Source organism: Macaca thibetana, chromosome 11, assembly GCF_024542745.1.
Source record: "Macaca thibetana thibetana isolate TM-01 chromosome 11, ASM2454274v1, whole genome shotgun sequence".
Taxonomy (NCBI): domain Eukaryota; kingdom Metazoa; phylum Chordata; class Mammalia; order Primates; family Cercopithecidae; genus Macaca; species Macaca thibetana.
In genome coordinates, this window is record NC_065588.1 from 19556655 (window position 1) to 19578727 (window position 22073).

At 41.1% G+C, this 22073-nt stretch overlaps 1 protein-coding gene across 23 annotated transcripts in view; it reads left to right on the forward strand.

The window, feature by feature from the left end:
• The window catches only part of PLEKHA5 (pleckstrin homology domain containing A5), a 249599-nt gene extending 228275 nt beyond the window's left edge, over nt 1-21324 (forward strand). For all 23 annotated transcript variants that reach the window (XM_050747566.1, XM_050747572.1, XM_050747567.1 and 20 more), the window contains 7 exons: nt 1141-1259; nt 5377-5586; nt 6566-6706; nt 8096-8208; nt 12635-12780; nt 14548-14653; nt 20425-21324. In XM_050747566.1, coding sequence (XP_050603523.1) covers nt 1141-1259; nt 5377-5586; nt 6566-6706; nt 8096-8208; nt 12635-12780; nt 14548-14642 — 824 coding nt within the window. In that variant the 3' untranslated portion in view covers nt 14643-14653; nt 20425-21324. The remainder of the gene's footprint in view (nt 1-1140; nt 1260-5376; nt 5587-6565; nt 6707-8095; nt 8209-12634; nt 12781-14547; nt 14654-20424) is intronic.
• Nucleotides 21325-22073: the final 749 nt, after the last annotated feature.

Here is a 22073-nt window from a genome sequence, read left to right on the forward strand (position 1 = left end):
AGTTAGCTATTGTTAACATTGTTCGTGGATGCTTTGAGGCAATATTGTATGATTTTTAAAAGCCAAGCAGAAATTAAGGACATTTAGGTTGAACTAACATGTTAGGATGATGATAGAGATGTATCAGGATGACAAAGAAGGCTTGTGTGTGTGTGTAATAGAGATGGGTCTGTCTGAGCAGGCTGGTCTCAAACTCCTGGCCTGAAGTGATCCTCCCATCTCAGCCTCCCAAAGTGCTAGGATTATAGGCAATGAGCCACGGCACCTGACCAAAAGAGGGCATTTTATAGTTAATGTTCTTAAAAATATCATCAGTTAATCTGTACTATTTTTTCTTATCTTTTTTTTGTTTTAAGGAGACAAGTTCTCACTTGCTTTGTTGCCCAGGCTGGAGTGCAATGATGCAGTCTCAGCTCACTGCAACCTCTGCAGTGATCCTCTCACCTCAGCCTCCTGAGTAGCTGGGACTATAGGTGTGCACCTCCACACCCACCTAATTTTTTTTTTTCTTTTCAATTTTTGTGGAGGCAGGGTCTCACTATATTACCCAGGCTGATATGAAAATCCTGAGCTCAAGTGATCCTCCCGCCTCAGCCTCCCAAAATGCTAGGATTACAGCCATGAACAGAATTTTATTTTTAAATGTAACCCTAAATTTATCTGGTGGTATCATTGACTGACTTTGACTCTTTTTATTTTTTATTTATTTATTTATTTATTTATTTATTTATTTATGAGGCAGAGTCCTCTCTGTCACCCAGGCTGGAGTGCAAGGGCACGATCTCAGCTCACTGCAACCTGCACCTCCTAGGTTCGAGCAATTCTCCTGCCTCAGCCTCCTGAGTTGCTGGGATTACAGGCACCTGACACCATGCCTGGCTAATTTTTGTATTTTTTATAGTAGAGACAGCATTTCACCATGTTGGCTAAGCTGGTCTCGAACTCCTGGCTTCCGGTGATCCGCCTGCCTCAGCCTCCCAAAGTGCTGGGATTACAGGCGTGAGTCACCACACCCAGCCTGACTCTTTTTAAATAAATTTGCTTTCTGATTTGAAAAAGTGTGAGAAATTAAGTAAGTTAAAAGAAAGCAATGCTGGAAAAAAGATGTTTTGTAGAACTTACTGCTGTTTTAATTTTTAGGTTCCCACTTTCCTGTTGGAGTAGTCCCTCCAAGAACAAAATCACCAACACCCGAATCTTCAACAATAGCTTCATATGTAACCTTGAGGAAAACAAAGAAGATGATGGATCTAAGAACGGTATTTAACTGGAAATTAATGTCTAGAAAGATTCTCAGACCTATTTATTGCTTTTTTACATGTTTTCATTTTCAGTGTCTTATCAAAATTATTTTTGCATACTCGAAGAAAAACTTAGTAATCTTAGTTATTCTTAAAATTTCGTTTATATTAGCACGTCAGAGGACAGACCTAGTCAATACCTAATTTAAGTTTCTTTTGATCAGCCTAGACGTGGAGCATAGTCATAGTCCACGATTTGTGGAATCTATTCTCTAATCACTGTGCTACACTCCTCGATGCCTCTAAGAATTTTCTCGATGACAGGTATAGATGTGTCCTGTGGCCACCCAAAAGTTAACGGATTTTCTAGCTATCATGAGGTTGCAGGGCCTTTTAGCTATGGTATTAATAGCTTTAGAGTTTGCCAATCCTCTGGTTACTCTGAGAAATGTGAGTTGGGATTGGAAAATAAGTCCTATATTTTACATTTTCATCTGAGATTCATTTAATTCGAACTCTAAACCAGTCTTGTTTGTTCTTTGGAAAATGCTGAGAATACTTAACTCCTTTTCTTCAAGTATTCTCTAGAAATTCGGGCTGCAAAAATACTTCCACTTTTTATCTTTGTAAATACTCTACCTATTTGGTATGAGATAATTTGAAGCTATAAGACAAGACTGAAAGGTACTACATATAAGATATATGGCTAGTCTTTTTTTTTTTTTTTTTTTTTTTTTTTTTTAATGGATAGGGTTTCACTCTGTTTCCTGGGCTGAAGTGCAGTGGCATGATCATAGCTCACTGCAGCCTCCAACTCCTGGACTCAAGGGATCCTCTCACCCCAGCCTCCGGGCTAGCTGGGACAATAAGTATGTACCACCATACTTGGCTCATTTTTCTTTCTTTTGTATTAGTAGTGACGGGGTCTCACTCTTGCCCAGGCTAGCTATTCTTCAAATATATTAAAGCACAGCTACAAAGTATATGCCAAAAAACTCGGCTGCATTTATATATAAGAAATGTAATGTTTTCAGTTAGTACGAAATTATAAAGATCCATAGAAATAATTATCATGGAATAAAGATAAGGTATCAGCATTAACATTAATGGTCATGATTCTGAAATACTATTGTTTGTTCAGAGAGTTAGGCATTTTTTACAGATTGGAAGATTTCATTGGAAATGGTAAAGCTAAAATAACAAGTCTACAGAAAAAGGACTACAAAAAGTGCATTTTAAAATCAAGCAGAGGGCTGGGCGCGGTGGCTCAAGCCTGTAATCCCAGCACTTTGGGAGGCCGAGACGGGCGGATCACGAGGTCAGGAGATCGAGAGACGATCCCGGCTAACACGGTGAAACCCCGTCTCTACTAAAAAATACAAAAAAATAGCCGGGCGAGGTGGCGGGCACCTGTAGTCCCAGCTACTCGGGAGGCTGAGGCAGGAGAATGGCGTAAACCCGGGAGGCGGAGCTTGCAGTGAGCTGAGATCCGGCCACTGCACTCCAGCCTGGGTGACAGAGCAAGACTCCGTCTCAAAAAAAAAAAAAAAAAAAAAAAAAAAAAATCAAGCAGAGGCCAGGTGCTGTAGCTCACACCTGTAATCCCAGCACTTTGAGAGGCCGAGGCAGGCAGGCAGATCATTTGAAGTCAGGAGTTCAAGACCAGCCTGGCCGACATGGTAAAACCCTGTCTCTACTAAAAATCCAAAAATTAGGTAAGCGTGGTGGCAGGCGCCTGTAGTCTCAGCTACTCAGGAGGCTGAGGCATAAGAATCAGTTGAACCCAGGAGGCAGAGGTCACAGTGAGTTGAGATTGCACCACTGTACTCCAGCCTGGGCAAGAGAGTGTGAAACTCTGTCTCAAAAAAAACAAAAACACAAATATAAAATCAAGCAGAAAGATACTAGCAGGTTTAGGCCAGTCATAGTAGCTCATACCTATAATTCCAGCACTTTGGGAGGCCAGGTCTGGAGGATTGCTTGAGCCCAGGAATTCAAGACTAGCCTGAGCAACATAAGGAGACCCCATCTCTACAAAACTTACAAAAAAAATTAGCCAGGCATAGTGGCCAGTACCTATGGTCTCACCTACTCAAGAGATTTGAGCCCGGGAGGGTGAGATGAGCCATGATCGCCCCACTGCACCCCAACCTGGGCAACAGAGCGACAGCCTGTCTCAAAAAATAAATAAATAAAGTTAAAATCACAAGGGAAAATATATTTTACCATTTATTAAGTGGAAATAGTTCATCATAAAGATCTTCGTCCTCATCATCTTCACATTGACTAGATGGAAGAAGAGGGAGTTGTTTTTTTGGGGGGGGTTTCTTTGTTTTTTTGGAGACGGAGTGTCTCCCTGTTACCCAGGCTGGAGTGCAGTGGCGCGATCTCAGCTTACTGCAACCTCTGCCTCCCGGGTTCAAATGATTCTCTTGCCTCAGCCTCCCAAATAGTTGGAACTACAGGCGCCCGCCACCATGCCCGGCTAATTTCTATATTTTTAGTGGACAAAGGGTTTCACCATGTTGGCCAGGCTGGTCTCTAACTCCTGACCTCGTAATGATCTGCCGGCCTCAGCCTCCGAAAGTGCTGGGATTACAGGTGTGAGCCACCATGCCCAGCAATGGAGTTGTTCTTAACTGTCTCAGGAGTGGCAGAGGCAAAAGAGGTAGAAATAGAAGGAGAGGCAGGCACACTCGGTGTAACCTTTATTGAAAACAATCCTCATATAAATGGACTTCTGCAGCTCAATCCTGTGTTGTTCAAGGAACAACTGTATGTATATGTGTGTATATATATGTGTGTGTGTGTATATATATAGGTATGTGTGTATGTATATGTATACTTCATTAAGCATTTTCAAATATGACTGATTTATAGAAAATAAGTGTTTTCATAGTCTTATTACTGATAAGAAAGAAAATATCTAGGGGTGTTTGCTCTATTTGTCTTTTCACAGTAAATGTATAACTTAAAACATTACATTTTCATCAAAATAAAAGAAATCTGTAATATTTAGACACGTGCCCCTGCTTTTCTCCTCGTTTGAGTTTTATGCAGCTTTCCGTTTCAGGGTCATGGGACTGGCTTACTCCAGAGCTACCATATTCTTTGTGTGTGTGTGTGTGTGTGTGTGTGTGTGTGTGTGTGTGTGTGTGTATTTTTTTTTTTTTTTTTTTTTTTTTTTTTGAGACAGACTTTCACTCATTGCCCAGGCTGGCACAATCTCAGTTCACTGCAATCTCTGCCTCCCGGGTTCAAGCGATTCTCCCACCTCAGCCTCCCGAGTAGCTGGGACTACTGGCATGAGCCACCATGCCTGGCTAATTTTTTTTGTACTTTTGTAGAGACGGGTTTTCGCCATGTTGGCCAGGCTGGTCTTGAACTCCTGACCTCAAGTGATCCACCTGCCTCAGCCTCCCAAAGTGCTGGGATTATAGGCATGAGCCACTGCACCCAGCCTGCCCTGCTCTTTTATGGTGGGCATGGTGGTGTTTTTTGTTTTACCCAGATTTTCTGGAACTGAATTATGGGGGTTGGTTTGTTTGTTTGAGATGGGGTCTGGTTCTGTCATCCATTCTGGAGTGCAATAGTATGATCTCAGCTCACTGCAACCTCCACCTCCTGGGCTCAAACCATCCTTCTACCTCAGCCTCCCAAGTAGCTAGGACTATAGGTGTATACCACCACACCTGCCTGGGTAATTTTTGTATTTTTGGTAGAGATGGATTTTCACCATGTTGCCCAGGCTGGTCTCAAACTCCTGGGCTAAAGCAGTCCACCCACCTCAGGCTCCCAAAGTGCTGGGATTACAGGTGTGAGCCACCGCTCCTGGCCCATATACTTTTTTTTTTTTTAAGACAAAAAAAAAAAACTTTTTGTTCCTCTTTTCTCTCTCCTCCCTTATATATCTTCTCACTTTTTCTTTCTGTCATTGACCATACCTCACCAATTACCAGTTAAGGATTAAGTAGCAATTTCATGTGCCTTTCTGGTGATAACTGAATGACACTCAGAACCTCTTCTTGTGATTTTGAAAACAAAATAAATAAATGCACTTTACAAAATTTTTTATTCCATCATACTTTTCAAAAGTTTTCATCTATGTATTGATATGTTCATTTTTACATTGAAGGAAAGACCAAGAAGTGCGGTGGAACAGCTCTGTTTGGCTGAAAGTACTCGACCTAGGATGACGGTGGAAGAGCAAATGGAAAGAATAAGAAGACATCAACAAGCGTGCCTGAGGGAAAAGAAAAAAGGATTAAATGTTATTGGTGCTTCAGACCAGTCACCCTTACAAAGCCCTTCAAATTTAAGGGATAATCCATTTAGGACTACTCAGGTATATGAATTGCATTTGATTATTCTTTTGTGTAAATCTAATATCACTGAATTTTGGAATCAGAGTTACATGATTGATAGGTCTTAAAAGGTCTGCAGTATGGATAGTTATTTTATATTATTTAATTCTTGTAATAATAAGCTAAAACAGCTAAGTAAAATGTAAATAACCCTGAGTTCAAGATACCAGAGCTAAACTACATGTTGGATGCCCGTGGACCAGTTGTGGACTTAATGTCTTCAACTGTACAGTGATAATACAGCTGCCCAGACACTAAGAAAATAAAAGGGTTTTCAACAAATGTAAAATGCTATGCAGGTTACCAAGATAGTCCCCAATTCCCCTCTCAATAAAATATGTATTGCTCTGTGTCCTAATTTAACATGACCTAAATTGTAGCAGGAGAGAGCTTCTAAATAAAGTTCCAAGTGTGCTGTCCATCACCTCTCAACTTCAGGCTTAAAAAGTGATGCCATTTTGTTTCTTTTTTTTTTTTTTTTTTTTTTTTTTTTTTTTGCCGCTCTTTATAAATTCAGAGATAGCAGCCTAGTCACCCTGTTCAGTAGCTTCTGTCTGGTCTGTCCCTGTTTGTAGACACTTGTCACCTAGCAATAGTATCTTAAAAGTTTGTCTATAATGGCATAAACTGAATGCATCAGCTGAACATGCTTTCCTGTCCTAATGGACATCCCCTCTTTCCATCTAATCAAGAGCAGGCATTGCTAAAGGAGACTAAACAAAGCAACAGTTTGAATTGTGACACATTCTGCAAATTACAAAATAAATGCTTTTTTTAAAAGAGATGAGAAAAATGTGTGGAATACTGCTGTATATATAAATTTTCTTTGTTAGTTTTCATAAGAAAACTTCATGAGTGAAGATCCAGCTTTGTTCTATTTTCAGAATTAACAGGCACTATTTATAAAATATACATGCATGCACAGTATGAATATAAAAATGCTATACGTCTTTTGAGCAGACTCGAAGGAAGGATGATAACGTTAAGGAACTGGACATTGTCATTAGAGAAAATGATGTAAAGCCAGACCGTGAAACTCCCACAGCAGAAATTGTTCAACTAAAAGAAACTGAACCCCAAAATGTGGACTTCAGCAAAGAGGTAGCGAGATTATTTTAAGAAAGGTATTCCAAAGGAATAGATTAGTGAAGATTAAATCAAATGGTAAGGTTGAAAATAAAGTATATTTCTTTCAGTCACAGAGGCCATAGAGCTAAATGAAAAAATAAGCTTTCTTTAGTTTGATTGATGTATTCAGCCTCATCAAAGCATGCATTAATTGGCCAGACACAGTGGCTCGTGTGTATAATCCCAGCACTTTGAGAAGCTGAGGCAGGCGGATCACTTGAGCTCAGGAGTTTGAGACCAGCTTGGGCAACATGGTGAAACCCTGTCTCTACTAAGAATACAAAAATTAGCCAGGTGTGGTGGCATGCATCTGTAATCCCAACTGCTACTGGGGAAACTGAGGTGGGAGGATCACCTGAGCTCAAGTTGCAGTGAGTAGAAATGGGCCACAGAGTGAGATCCTGTTTCAAAAAAAAAAAAAAAAAAAATGCGGCCTGGCACAGTGGCTCACGCCTGTAATCCCAGGACTTTGGAGGCCGAGATGAGTGGATCATTTGAGGCCCGGAGTTCGAAATCAGCCTGGCCAAAATAGTGAAACCCTGTCTCTACTAAAAAATACAAAAGTTAGCCAGGCATGGTGGCACATGCCTGTAATCCCTACTTGGGAGGCTGAAGCAGGAGAATTGCTTGAAGCCGGGAGTCGGAGGTTGCAGTGAGCCGAGATCGCGCCACTGCCCTGTAGCCTGGAGGACAGAATGAGATTCCGTCTCCAAAAAAAAAGAAAGAAAAAAGAAAAATTTTTTTAAAAAACTGCATTAACTGAAAATGTAAAACATAATCAGTCAGGGCTAGATTAAATTATCATTAATCCCTGTTAAAGAATCTTATATCCCAACAGCTAGGTCTGTTGCACTATGCATCATCTCTTTTTTTTGAGACAAAATCTCACCCTGTCGCCCAGGCTGGAGTGCAGCAGCGTGATCTTGGCTCACTGCAACCTCCGCCTCCCAGCTTCAAGCGATTCTCCTGCCTTAGCCTCCCAAGTAGTTAGGATTACAGGCATGTGCCACCACGCCCAGCTAATTTTTTGTATCTTTAGTAGAGACAGGGTTTCACCATGTTGACCAGGCTGGTCTCGAACTCCTGACCTCGTGATCTGCCCATCTCGGCCTCCCAAAGTGCTGGGATTACAGGTGTGAGCCACTGTGCCCGGCCTGCATCATCTCTTTAGACAAATAACTTTTTGCATCCTAGTAGTAAAGAATGTTAATATTCTTAATATACTTGAACCTAAATTTATTATCACTAAATATTTGATAGAGTATGATTGTTTAATAAACTGTATTTTGGAATTATTTTAGATTTGCTAATCTAATGTGATAAGAATTCTTTGAAAAGAAAATTTTTCTTTTTATTCTATAGTTAAAAAAAACTGAAAACATTTCATATGAAATGCTTTTTGAACCTGAGCCAAATGGAGTAAATTCTGTGGAAATGATGGATAAAGAAAAAATGCCTGAGGATGTTACATTCAGGTAATATTTAAGAAGAGCAAAGGAATCATTCACAAAATTGTATAACTGCTTAAAAATGGTGAACTTTAGAGTCAAAAGTACTGGATTTCAGCCCCAGCTTAGCTAGCTAAGAGCTATAGAATCTTGAGCAAGTTATATAACCTCTTAAACTACGCATTCCTCACTTGTAAAAATGGCAATAGGGCTGGCTGCACTGGTGCACATCTATAATTCCAGCACTTTGAAAGGCCAAGGCAGGAGGATCACCTGAGCCCAGGAATTCAAGACCAGCCTGGGCAATGTAATTAGACCTCATCTCTGAAAAAAAAATTAGCCAGGCATGGTGGCATGTGCCTGTAGTCCTGGCTACTCGGAGGCTGAGGTGAGAGGATCACTTCAGCCTAGGAGTTCGAGGCTGCAGTGACCCGTCATTGTGCCAGTACACTCCAGCCTGGGCAACAGAGTGAGACGCTATCTCCAAAAAAAAAAAAAAAAAAAAAAAAAAAAAAGGCATAATAGCAGTATCTGACAGGTATATTGTAAAGATTAATATGAAAACACATGTGGCAGGGAGCAGTGGCTTATGCCTGTAATCCCAGCACTTTGGGAGGCCAACGGGGGCCAATCACTCGAAGTCAGGAGTTTGAGACTAGCCTGGCCAACATGGTAAAACCCTGTCTCTACTAAAAGTACAAAAATTAGCCAGACATAGTGGTGCATGCCTGTGGTCCCAGCTACTTGGGAGGCTGAGGCAGGAGAAATGCTTGAACCCAGGAGGCAGAGGTTGCAGTGAGCTGAGATCACACCACTGCATTCCAGCCTGGGTGACAGAGTGAAACTCCATCTCAAAAGAAAAGGAAAAAAAAAAAAAAAAAGAAAATACATGTATAACACTTAACACTGTGCTTAGCACCCAGGAAGTATTCAATAAATGATACTTCACTCCAGGTGCCTGCCTGTAGTTGCAGCTACTCAGGAAACTGAGGTGGGAGGATTGCTTGAACCTGGGAGGGCAAGGCTACAGTGAGCCATAATCACGTCACTGCACTCTAGCCTGGGCAACAGAGCAAGACCCTGTCTCAAAAAAATTTTTAAAAGAGAGATAAATACCTTAAAAAAAAAAAGTCAAAAGGCATATAAACTGTGGCAGAGTAAGCAGTTTAGCACTGCCTATACAGTAGGCCCTCCATATCCATGGACTCAGAACCCATGGATATGGAGGGCCAACTGTACTATGCCATTTGATATAAAGGACTTGAGCATCTGCAGATTTTGCTACCTGTAGCAGGTCCTGAAATCAATCTTCCCAGGTAATGATTGACAGTGGTCAAAATTCTAAGCTGTCTCATAAGAGTTCCAGAAATTATGGTGATTTTCTTTTTCCTTTTAGCTATATTTCTTTCTTTTTTTTTTTTTTTTTGAGACAGAGTCTCGCTCTGTCGCCATGGCCGGAGTGCAGTGGCGCAATCTCAGCTCACTGCACTTGGTTCCCAGAGGGGAACCTCTGCCTCCCAGGTTCAGGCAATTCTTCTGCCTCAGCCTCCTAAGTAGCTCGGACTACAGGCACCCACCACCACACACGGCTAATTTTTTTTTTTTTTTTTTTTTTGTATTTTTAGTAGAGACGGGGTTTCACCATGTTAGCCAGGATGGTCTCGATCTCGTGAGCTGACCTCATGATCCGCCCACCTCGGCCTCCCAGAGTGCTGGGATTACAGGCATGAGCCATTGTGCCTGGCCATCTTTTAGCTGTCTTTTTTTTTTTTTTTTTTTTTTTTTTTGAGACAGTCTCACTCTGTCACCCGGGCTGGAGTGCAGTAGTGCGATCTAGGCACACTGCAACCTCCACCTCCTGGGTTCAAGCGATTCTCCTGCCTCAGCCTCCCAAGTAGCTAGGATTACAGGCGCATGCCACCATGCCCAACTAATTTTTGTATTTTTTAGTAGAGACGGGACGGGCATGTTGGCCAGGCTGGTCTCAAATTCCTGACCTCGGGTGATTCACCCACCTCAGCCTCCCAAAGTGCTGCGATTACAGACATGAGCCACCATACTCAGCCTTAACTGACCTTCCTAAGAGTATATCTTCAATCTTTCCCTCCGTTAAAAATATTACCAGCACTAGAAAACAGAAATGCTGCCGGGCGCGGTGGCTCAAGCCTGTAATCCCAGCACTTTGGGAGGCCGAGACGGGTGGATCACGAGGTCAGGAGATCGAGCCCATCCTGGCTAACACAGTGAAACCCCGTCTCTACTAAAAAATACAAAAAACTAGCTGGACGAGGTGGCGGGCGCCTGTAGTCCCAGCTACTTGGGAGGCTGAGGCAAGAGAATGGCGTGAACCCAGGAGGCGGAGCTTGCAGTGAGCTGAGATCTGGCCACTGCACTCCAGCCTGGGCGACAGAGCGAGACTCTGTCTCAAAAAAAAAAAAAAAAAAAGAAAACAGAAATGCTGTGGTTTAATGTGATTAGGAATGCCTTTATTTCTTAAATGAATAGCAAGATTGAATTTGAAAAGTATTTGACAATGTCTGATAAGAAAAATATCTCTGCTGAATTTTTGTATTAAGAAGCATGGATTAAAACACACGGTATATTAAAAATTGATGAGTTCATAATGATACAACAACAAAAAAATTGTTGGCCATTTTAGAGGATGCTAGAGAATCAACTTTTATTCCAAAACTTGCTACATTAAGGGAAAGGATCAAGTATTTATCATGTTTTTTTCACAAACTGTAACCAAATAGTTTGAGGAAACTTTTATTTTTAGAAGAATTTCAAGCAAGAGTCAGTATCATTGCTTTGTGGCTGGTCACAGTGGCTCATGCCTGAAATCCCAGCACTTTGGGAGGCCGAGGCAGGCAGATCAATTGAGGTCAGGATTTTGAAACTAGCCTGGCCAATAATATGGTGAAACACTGTCTCTACTAAAAATACAAAAATTATCTGGGCCTAGTGACATATGCCTGTCATCCCATCTGCTTGGGAGGCTGAGGCACAAGAATTCCTTGAGCCAGGGAGGTAGGTGGAGGTCACAGTGAGCCAAGATCCTGCCACTGTACTCCAGCCTGGGTGACAGAGTGAGAATCTGCCTCAAAAAAAAGAGAGTGTCATTGCTTTGCTAACCCTAATGAAATATTGGATTTGAATAGTATTCCTCAGTGGCTGCCAAAGCTGTCAGCTGAAAATCTGACAAGGAGCTTTATGTGAATGGGTCAACCCAATAACCCCTGAACTCACTGATCTTTTTTTTTTTTTTTGGCAGGGATGGGGATGGGGTCTCACTCTGTGGCCCACATGCTGGAGTGCAGTGGTGCAATCTTGGCTCACTGCAACCTCCGCCCCCGCTGATTCAAGCGATTCTCCTGCCTCAGCCTCTCAAGTAGCTGGGTTTACAGGCGCCTGCCACTGTGCCCAGCTAGTTTTTGTATTTTTAGTAGAAACGGAGAAACAATCTATTAATGCGATAGTTCATGACACCCACCTAATGAAGTGTTACTTGCCCCTCCAAACCCTAAATTTGAATAAGCCTTAAAATCGTACAACTTTGGCCAGGCGCGGTGGCTCACGCCTGTAATCCCAGCACTTTGGGAGGCTGAGGCGGGCGGATCACCAAGTCAGGACTTCGAGACCATCCTGACTAATACGGTGAAACCCCATCTCTGCTAAAAATACGAAAAGTTAGCCAGATGTAATGGCAGGTGCCTGTAGTCCCTGCTACTCTGGAGGCTGAGGCAGGAGAATGGCAGGGACCCGGGAGATGGAGCTTGCAGTGAGCCTACATCACGCCACTGCGCTCCAGCCTGGGCGACAGAACGAGACTCTGTCTCAAAAAAAAAAAAAAAATTTAATAATAGTAATAATACAACTTTATAGAGAATCTTGAGGGATACAATCATCAGAATCCAGAATGTGATAAACTATATAGGACAGATAGACCAGGTTCTTTTACATATAAATGGCAAAGAGTAAAAGGGATCTGGGGCAGTTTGTTTTGGATTAAAGTAGACTTTAAGGAATTTGTCAGGTAATATATGGACTTTGTTTGGATCCTGATTCTAATTCTAAAATAACATTATGAGGCACCAGGAAAATTTAAGCACTGACTGGATATTTGATGGCATTAACATATTAAAAATATGTACTGAAGTACTTACAGATTAAATATCATATCTAGAATCTGCTTTAAATGGTTTAGGGAGCGAGGGTTTTAGGGCTTAGATGAAGCAAGATTGGCAAACTGAGTAATTATTGAAATGAATATACAGGTTTATTATTTGCTCTAATTCCTTTGTTTGAAACTTTCAAAAAAAAGAAAAGATTACTTGTAAGAAAATGTTAATTGTTAAACATAGGTGGTGGCATCTTTTATAACAAAAAAAAGAAGAAAAATTAATTGTATTCTATAGTGACAAATTTTTAAATACCAATCTATTTTCATCAGCCCTCAAGATGAAACACAGATCACAAATCATAAACCAGAAGACCATCCTGAAGAAAATACAAAGAACAATGCTGACGAACAGGAAGAAACTGTTATTTCTTACGAATCAACTCCTGAGGTTTCTAGAGGAAATCAAACAATGGCAGGTAGCTAGTATACATTTCATAATTTTCTACCTGGTGCTTCCTCTGAACTTCTAAATTTATTTTCCATGGGGAGATTCTAAGAAGGGAATCACTTAAGTACCTTGACTATAGATTAGTCAACGTTTGCCTCCCCAAGTGTACCTTCAGGAGGGATGCGGTCCCTGCCAGAGTCTACCCTGGCAGAGGGATCAACACATTGGTTTTGGTTTTGCTTTTTCCTTTCAATTTTAACATATAGAGTAAACTTTTTCTAATAAAATCTTTCAGCCAGGCGCGGTGGCTCACGCCTATAATCCAGCACTTTGGGAGGCCAAGGCAGGTGGATCACAAGGTCAGGAGTTCAAGACCAGCCTGGCCAAGATGGTGAAACCCCATCTCTACTAAAAATAAAAAAAATTAGCTGGGCATGGTGGCAGGCACCTCCAATACCAGCTACTCAGGAGGCTGAGGCAGAGAATTGCTTGAACCCGGGAGGCAGAGGTTGCAGTGAGCCGAGATCACGCCCCTGCACTCCACCCTGGATGACAAGAGCGAAACTCTGTCTCTAAATAAATAAATAAATAAGGTAGTGTGCACAGGAGGTCTCACTGTTAAAAAAAAATTGTCACTGGCCAGTTTTGGTTATTATGTAGCAGGTCTGGATCAAAGTGGTATGATAATATTAAAACCACAGCATTTAAATCATCTATAGTATATAGCTGCATAAAACTAGAAAAGTGGCAACAGAAAATTAACCTCAAAGCAAAAAAATAAAAATTATATATATTTTTTTGGTTTTGTTGTTGTTGTTGTTGTTGTTTGAAACAAAGTCTTGCTGTCTTGCCCAGGCTAAAATACAGAGGTGCGATCTCAGCTCATTGCAGCTTCCGGCTCCTGGGTTCAAGCACTTCTCCTGCCCCGACCTCCTGAGTAGCTAGGAATACATGCACGAGCTACCATGTCTGACTAATTTTTGTATTTTTACTAGAATCGGGGTTTCAGCATGTTGGCCAGGCTGGTCTCGAACTCCTGACCTCAAATGATCCGCCAGCCTCGGCCTCCCAAAGTGGTGGGATTACAGACATGAGCCACCACACCCAGCCAAAAAAAACAAAAAACAAAAACAAAATTAAATAGTCTTCAGGAAACATTTTATACTGAATAATTAGATTGCAGATTAGAAAATAACAGGCTGGGTGGCCGGTGGCTCACGCCTGTAATCCCAGCACTTTGGGAGGCCGAGGCGGGCAGATCACAAAGTCAGGAGATTGAGATCATCCTGGTTAACACAGTGAAACCCCATCTCTACTAAAAATACAAGAAATTAGCCGGGCGTGGTGGCGGGCACCTGTAGTCCCAGCTACTCGGGAGGCTGAGGCAGGAGAATGGCGTGAACCCGGGAGGCGGAGCTTGCAGTGAGCCGAGATCGTGCCACTGCACTCCAGCCTGGGCAACAATGCAAGACTCTGTATCTAAAAAAAAAAAAAAAGAAGAAGAAGAAGAAAATAACAGGCTGGGCACATAATCCCAACACTTTGGGAGACCGAGATGGGCGTATCGCATGATGCCAAGAGTTCGAGACCAGCCTGGACAACATAGACCGCATCTTGATTAATAAAAATTTGTTTTTAATTATTTAAAAAGAAAAAATCACGGTAGAACCAAATGCATCTATTACTTACTTCTCAAAACATGTTCTCATTTTTGTGGGATTACCACATCAGGATTTACTTCTCCAAATGTGTCTTAAAGATTTTTATCTTCTCCCATTTTCTTTGTGTGTTTTAGTGAAAAGTCTGTCCCCATCTCCTGAGTCCTCGGCATCGCCAGTTCCGTCCACTCAGCCGCAGCTCACAGAAGGCTCACATTTCATGTGTGTGTAGTCCCAGAAGAAGTACGTCATTTCCCTTTGCATTTGTGCTTTAGAGTTTTTCACTTGTGTTTTATGACTCATCTGTTGGTTTAGTGAATCCAAACTGGGATTAGTTCTGGACTGTGCATAGGGATAGCTGGCAGAACAAGTAGGCCGTATCTTGGAACCAGGGTCAGTAACAGATTGCTAACGTTGGCTCTTCCGAGGATTTGCTGCGTGACAGCATTTTCTTTGTCTCTTATTTCATCATCCAGAAAAACAACAAAATTTGGAGAGTATGGCCTGTGCCAAGACTTGCAGTGTTGTGCAGCTGTGCTTTTACTTAATGTTCCTTTCCATAGCCTGACCTGAGAATTCTGTTTAAGTCATTACACGTTGACTGTGTAATGCTTTTTACAGTTAGTGTGACGTGTCTGCCCACTGGGAATTTGCTAATTATTGTAAATGACAATGAAATGTTTATGGTACAGCCAACTTGATAGAATATTAAAATCTTTAATGTCTATCTGATATTATTTGTAAGTAATTGCATTCTGTTAAGTCACGGAGGTAGTTACTAAAACCAGGGATGGTATCGGAGAAGAAGGAATCCTTTCTTGAACAGTGTTCCTTAGAGCACAGATTTATAATTGAGAATAATTTCCTAAATTCTTCCTTTTAAACTTTCTAGACAATTGCTAATTTTAACCCATAATTTAGTACTTACAGAGTACTCTAAATGTTTTTTAACTTTTTATGAAAGCTCTGGTATAGAGTAAGAATGTTATGCCTCTTTCTGCATTTTCTTTCTCACAGCATCTACCATATCTAGTCAAGTTTGGTGCTTTAGGATTACCACCAGTTTCTGCTGAACAATTATAAGCATTAGTACTAACATATTCTTTTATTTATTTTTTTTTTCTTGTTTTTTTTTTCACGTTATTTCTTTTTTCAGAGATGTCACCCATGCTGGAGTATAGTGGCATAATCATAGCTCACTGCAGCCTTGACGTCCTGGACTCAAGCAGTCCTCCTGCCTCAGCCTTACAAGTAGCTGGGATCACAAGTGCACGCCACCACACCTGGCTAATATTTTGATTTTCTTGTAGAGACGGTCTTATTAAGTTGCCCATGCTGGTCTCAAGCTCCTGAACTCAAGCTAACCTACCACTGCGCCTAGCCTCTTTGATTTTTACATTCTGAAAATATTTCTTTTATTTATTTTTTTATTTATTTATTTTTTTTTTTTGAGACAGGGTCTTACTCTGTCACCCGGGCTGGAGTGCAGTGGTGCAATATCATGGCTCAGTGGTTCACTGCAGGCTGACCTCCCAGGCTCAAGCAGTCCTCCCACCTCAGCCCCCTGAGTAGCTGGGACTACAGTTGTGTGCCACCATGCCAGGCTAATTTTTTTGTAGAGATGGAGTTTTCACCATGTTGCCCAGGCTGGTCTCAAACTCCTGAGCTCCTCTGTCTGCCTCAGCCTCCCAAAGTGCTGAGATTACAGGTGTGAGCCACCACACCTAGCCTTTTTTCTTTCTTTTCAAGTATGTTTTAAATTTCACTAGCTTTGGGTACAAGTGGTTTTGGGTTACATGGAAGAATTGTACAGTGGTGAAGTCTGAGATTTTAGTGCACCCATTACCCGAGTAGTGTATGTTGTAGCCAATATGTTTTTTTTTATCCTTGTGTGACCTTCCACCCTCTCCCTTGTGAGTCTCCAGAGTCCATTATACCACACTGTATGCCTTTGCATACCCATAGCATAGCTCCAACTTATAAGTGAAAACATACGATATTTGGTTTTCCTTTCCTGAGTTACTTTACTTCGAATAATGGTCTCTAGCTCCATCCAAGTTGCTGCAAAATACATTATTGTATTCCTTTTTATTACTGAGTAGTATTCCATGGTGTATATAAACCACATTTTCTTTATCCACTCCTTGGTTGATGGACACTTACGTTGGTTGCATACCCTTGGAGTTGCAAATTGTGCTGCTATAAACATGCATGTAAGAAAATGAGTAATAACTCATTTTCTTTTGGGTTAGTGGGATTGCTGGATCAAATGGTAGATCTACTTTTCATTCTTTAAGGAATCTCCACACTGTTTTCCATAGTGGTTGTACTAGTTTACATCTCCACCGGCAATGTAAAAGTGTTTCCTTCTCACCACATCCATACCAACGTCTGTTGTTTTTTGACTTTTAAATTGTGGCCATTCTTTTTATTTTTATTTTTATTTTTTTTTTAAGATTCTCTCTCTGTCACCAGGCCGGAGTGCAGTGGCACAATCTTGGCTCACTTCAACCTCCGCCTCCCGGATTCACGCCATTCTCCTGCCTCAGCCTCCCAAATAGCTGGGACTACAGGCGCATGCCACCACGCCCGGCTAATTTTTGTATTTTTAGTAGAGATGGGGTTTCACCGTGTTGGCCAGTATGGTCTCGATCACTTTACCTCATGATCCGCCCGTCTCAGCCTCCCAAAGTGCTGACATGACCCACTGCACCCGGCCAATTATGGCATTCTTGCAGGAATAAGGAGGCATCTCGTTGTGTATCTTCTTTTGAAAAATGCCTATTCCTGTCATTTGCCCACTTTTTGATGGGATTATTTGGTTTTTTTCCTTGCTGATTTGTTTTGAGTTCCTTCCAGATTCTAGATATTAGTCCTTTGTTGGATTCATAGTTGGCAAATATTTCCTCCCATCCTGTTTTCTCAAATCTACTTCCTTTCACACCTTTTTGTAGCAACTATAATCTGTGCCCTTTTTTTCAGCCCAAAGTTTTTTGTTGTCTTTTCATATTTGTAACTTTTATTTGAGATTATGTCTACCTGGAACCTCAAAGAGGCTGTTGTTTGTTGTTGGTTGGTGTCTGTGCAGGATTGAAGTGCTTGCTGGAGAGTTACAAATAACCTAATTGTTACAGTATTACCTGTGTTTTGCCTCTGTCACTTGTGTTTAAGCCTTTTTTGTTTTGTTTTGTTTTGTTTTGTTTTTTCCTTTTTTTAGACCAGGTCTCACCCTGTTGCCCAGGCTGGAATGCAATGGTGAGATCTTGGAGCCTTGTCCTCCTGGGCTTAAGTGATCCTCCCATGACAGCCTCCCAAGTAGCTGGGACCACAGGCATGTGCGACCAAGCCTGGCTGATTTTTTGTATTTTTTGTAGAGTAGGGGTTTCACCATGTTGCCCAGGCTGGTCTCAAACTCCTGAGCTCAAGCGCGCTGCCTGCCTCGGTTTCCCAAAGCACTGAGATTACAAGATTGAGCCACCTCACCTGGCTGTGTTTAAACTTTTAATTTAATACATTTAGAAGTGACTGTTGAGGCCAGGCACGGTAATGCCAGCACTTTGGGAGGCCAAGGCTGGTGGATCACTTGAGGTCAGGAGTTCTAGACCAGCCTGGCCAAAATGGTAAAACCCCATCTCTACTTAAAAATACAAAAATTAGCTGGGCATGGTGTTGGGCACCTGTAATCCCAGCTACCTGGAAGGCTGAGACAGGAGAATTGCTTGAACCTGGGAGGCAGAGGTTGCAATGAGCCAAGATCACACCACTGCACTCCAGCCTGGGTGACAGAACAAGACTGTCCCAAAAAAAAAAAAAAAGAAGAAAATCTGGGTATGGTGGCTCACACCTGTAATCCCACACTTTGGGAGGCCGAGGCAGGCAGGTCACCTGAGGTCAAGAGTTCAAGACCAGCGTGACCAACATGGAGAAACCCAGTCTCTACTAAAAATACAAAATTAGCTGGGCGTGGTGGCACATGCCTGTAATCCCAGCTACTTGGGAGGCTGAGGCAGGAGAATCGCTTGAACCCGGAGGCAGAGGTTGCAGTGAGCCGAGGTCGTGCCATTGCACTCCAGCCTGGGCAACAAGAACAAAACTCTGTCTCAAAAAATAAAATTTAAAAAAAAGTGACGGTTGCTACTGGTGACATAATAACACAAAACATAGGAAAAATAAACATTGGACTCATTTGATTCATTAAGAGCCATTCATATAATATTTTGATTCAATAAACAGATTATGACTGTACACATATCCTTCCAATAATAAAGGATATTCTGAGTTAAAACTCAAGCATATTTCCAGGTTCCTTAAATTGTTATAGGATTTTATTTTGTTTTCCTCTTATTCCAAGAGCAGTGGCATTCTGTAATGAGGGAAAATTATTGTCAGATATTTTCTAGTCTCATGGTATGCAGCCACCACAAACAACTAAAGGGCATGAAAACTTGTAGTTATTATTTTATATCTTCCTATTATGCATATGCCATCTTTCTGAACTAGCGGTTTTGGCAGGATTTAGGAAACCTTTACAAATGACACTACTATGTAGGCAGCTCAATATATCATTACATATTTTAGTGGAGTTATGCAGATGTTTGCTCATTTTGTTGATCTTTTGGATTCAGCTACAAGTTTGGATTTTTTTTTTTTTTTTTTTTTTTTTTTTTTTGCAGTTGCAAGATTTAATAGAGTGAAAACAGAGCTCCCATAAAATGGGAGGGGACCCAAAGGGGGTTGGGGGTTGCCGTTGCCAGTGGTACATTTTTTATTCTGTATTGCTATTTATAATTGCATTATGTTGGCCAGGCACAGTGGCTCACATCTGTAATCCCAACACTTTGGGAGGCCGAGGCGGGCGGAACACAAGGTCGGGAGATCGAGACCATTGTGGCCAACATGGTGAAACTCCGTCTCTACTAAAAATACAAAAATTAGCTGGGTGTGGTGGCGTGCACCTGTAGTCTCAGCTACTCTAGAGACTGAGGCAGGAAAATCACTTGACCCCGAGAGGTGGAAGTTGCAGTGAGCCAAGATCGCGCCACTGCACTCCAGCCTGGTGACAGAGTGAGACTCCATCTCAAAAATAAGAAGGCCGGGCGCAGTGGCTCACACCTGTAATCCTAGCACTTTGGGAGGCTGAGGCGGGCGGAGTGCCTGAGTTCAAGAGTTTGAGACCAGCCTGGGCAACACAGTGAAACCCCATCTCTACTAAAACACAAAAAATTAGTTGGGTGTGGCAATGTGCACGTGTAGTCCCAGCTACTCAGGAGGCTGAGGCAAGAGAATTGCTGGAACCCGGGAGGCAGAGGTTGCAGTGAGCCGAGATTGCGCCACTGCACTCCACCCTGGGCAACAGAGTGAGACTCCGTCTCCAAAATAATAATAATAATAATAATAATAACTCCACCCTGGGCAACAGAGTGAGACTCCGTCTCCAAAATAATAATAATAATAATAATAATAATGAGGAGGAGGAGGAGGAGGAAGAAGAATTGCATTACATTATGTTTCCTTGTGGGGCCGAGTATAGTGGCTCATGCTTTTAATCCCAGCACTTTGGGAGGGCAAGGCAGGCAGATCACTTGAGGCCAGGAGTTCGAGACCAGCCTGGCCAACATGGTGAAACCCCGTCTCTACTAAAAATACAAAAATTAGCCAGGCATGGTGATACATGCCTGTAATCCCAGCTAGTTGGGAGGCTGAGGCAGGAGAATCACTTGAACCCAGGAGGCAGTGGTTGCAGAGAGCCAGGATCGCACCACTGCACCCCAGCCTAGGCAACAGAGTGAGACCCTGTCTCAAAAAAAAAAAAAAAATTGTATTATGTTTCTTTGCTTTGTGAATTAAGCTATGGAAATTAAGAAAAATATCCTTTGGTTGCATTGTGTTTTAGGATTTTCATGGCCATGCTTGTCAGTTCTGTTGTTATAGAATGTCACCCTTAGTTACTTTGGGAAATGGTAATTGATTAACGTTGCAGGTGTCAAAGTAATTTCGTCTTTCTTATTTTTCAGCTATACTGACTTCTGTTGAAACCATTCAAAGCTAAAGACATGGACCTTCAGCAGTGTAAGAAGATATTGTACAGTATATTTTAAATCTATGAAATTCATAGTTCTGATGCTTTTGGTCACAGAGCATCATTTTATCACTTCTGGAAAATGTTTATTCCAAAACAGCTTTAATGGCCCATATGTACACTCCGTAATCTCAAGGTTATTATTCTGACACCAGCTTGCTGCTATGATTTCAGAGCACATAAGTAAAGGTGCTTTTTAATGTGCAGTCTATTGCCAGAGCTTACTTAGTTGCTGATTTCCAGATTTTGATGTTTCTGAAGTCTAGGTGAATTTATATATATATTTTTTTTTGCTTTTCATTTTCTTCAGTTAGTTATTATTTCCAATGAAGCTTGTTTTCTTTTTTTTTTTTTTTTTTTTCTTCCCATTTTGGCTACTGCAGTGCTTTTGTTTCACACTTGATTTGTAAAAATTTTATATATATATATATATATATATATATTTAAAATGTGCCATTTTATTGCTAAGTGAAGTATGTCCTGTTTTCTGCTATAATTCTTTCTCGGTCAGATTGCAATGTCAGCAGTTACTGCCACACTCCTGTCAGCTTAAACACAAATGTTAGCGCTTACCTTTTCTTAAAAAAAAAAAAAAAAACAAAGTGTAGGTATTTTGAAGTACTGGGCTTATATTTCATTGGAATACATGTGTACAGCAATAAGCAGGTTTTCAAATCCAGTACTTAGTTTGTGTACAAATGTAATTATGTTCATTGTGTATATATTATACAATGAGCACATGTAATGTATTAAAGGCTACTTACTATTGTTTAAATGCAAATGTTCATATCTCATTTCTTTTTTATCATGTTAAATAAATGTTGATGTTCTTAAATCAGTTGTGTTAGAATTTTTGTTCTTTCCATCCAAAATTGAAAGTCTTAAGACTCAAGAGAGTTCTAGAAGAAAAGGTACTCTGTTAATCTGATAATCCTAGACAACATCCTAAAAGACCCTTGTCAGTCCAGCCCTCCCATGTCAAAGTTGAGGACCTTGAGGCTCAAAGAGATCAATTGACTTGGCCACAATTTAATGACAGAATTTTGACCAGACTATAGTTTTTTCTGACTTTTCCTCTAAGTACATTACATTAGCTCATTACCACTAGAGGAGTTTAGTTTTGTGAAGTCTTTCACTATGTTTCTATTTGCTTCCATGTTTCAGAAAGTAAAAGTAAGACTACTTTAAGCATCAATTGTCGTGCTCTGCTTAGGGATTGGACTTTGAGAGAGGTGTGTAAGGCAGCTATTTGTCTGACATGGGTAGCTAGAAACTGTTTCATCATAAGTAGGACCCTCAGAGATCATTTTCTCTCACAATATATTCTTTGCAGATGTTCACGCTCTTCAGAATCAATTACATTTTCTTCCCTCTGTAACCTTTTGTTCATGCTATATATTGTTCCCAGAGTACACGGAAATTTGATGCTTTTGGATTCCTGCATAAAATGGCTGAAACTAAATTGGCATTAGTCAGTCTTTTTTTCCTCCCCATCCTATGTTAAAGAGGATTTAGATTTAATTCAAAATGCAAATGTATAAAAATTCTTCTCCAAACACAATGAAATGAAAAGAGATACAATGT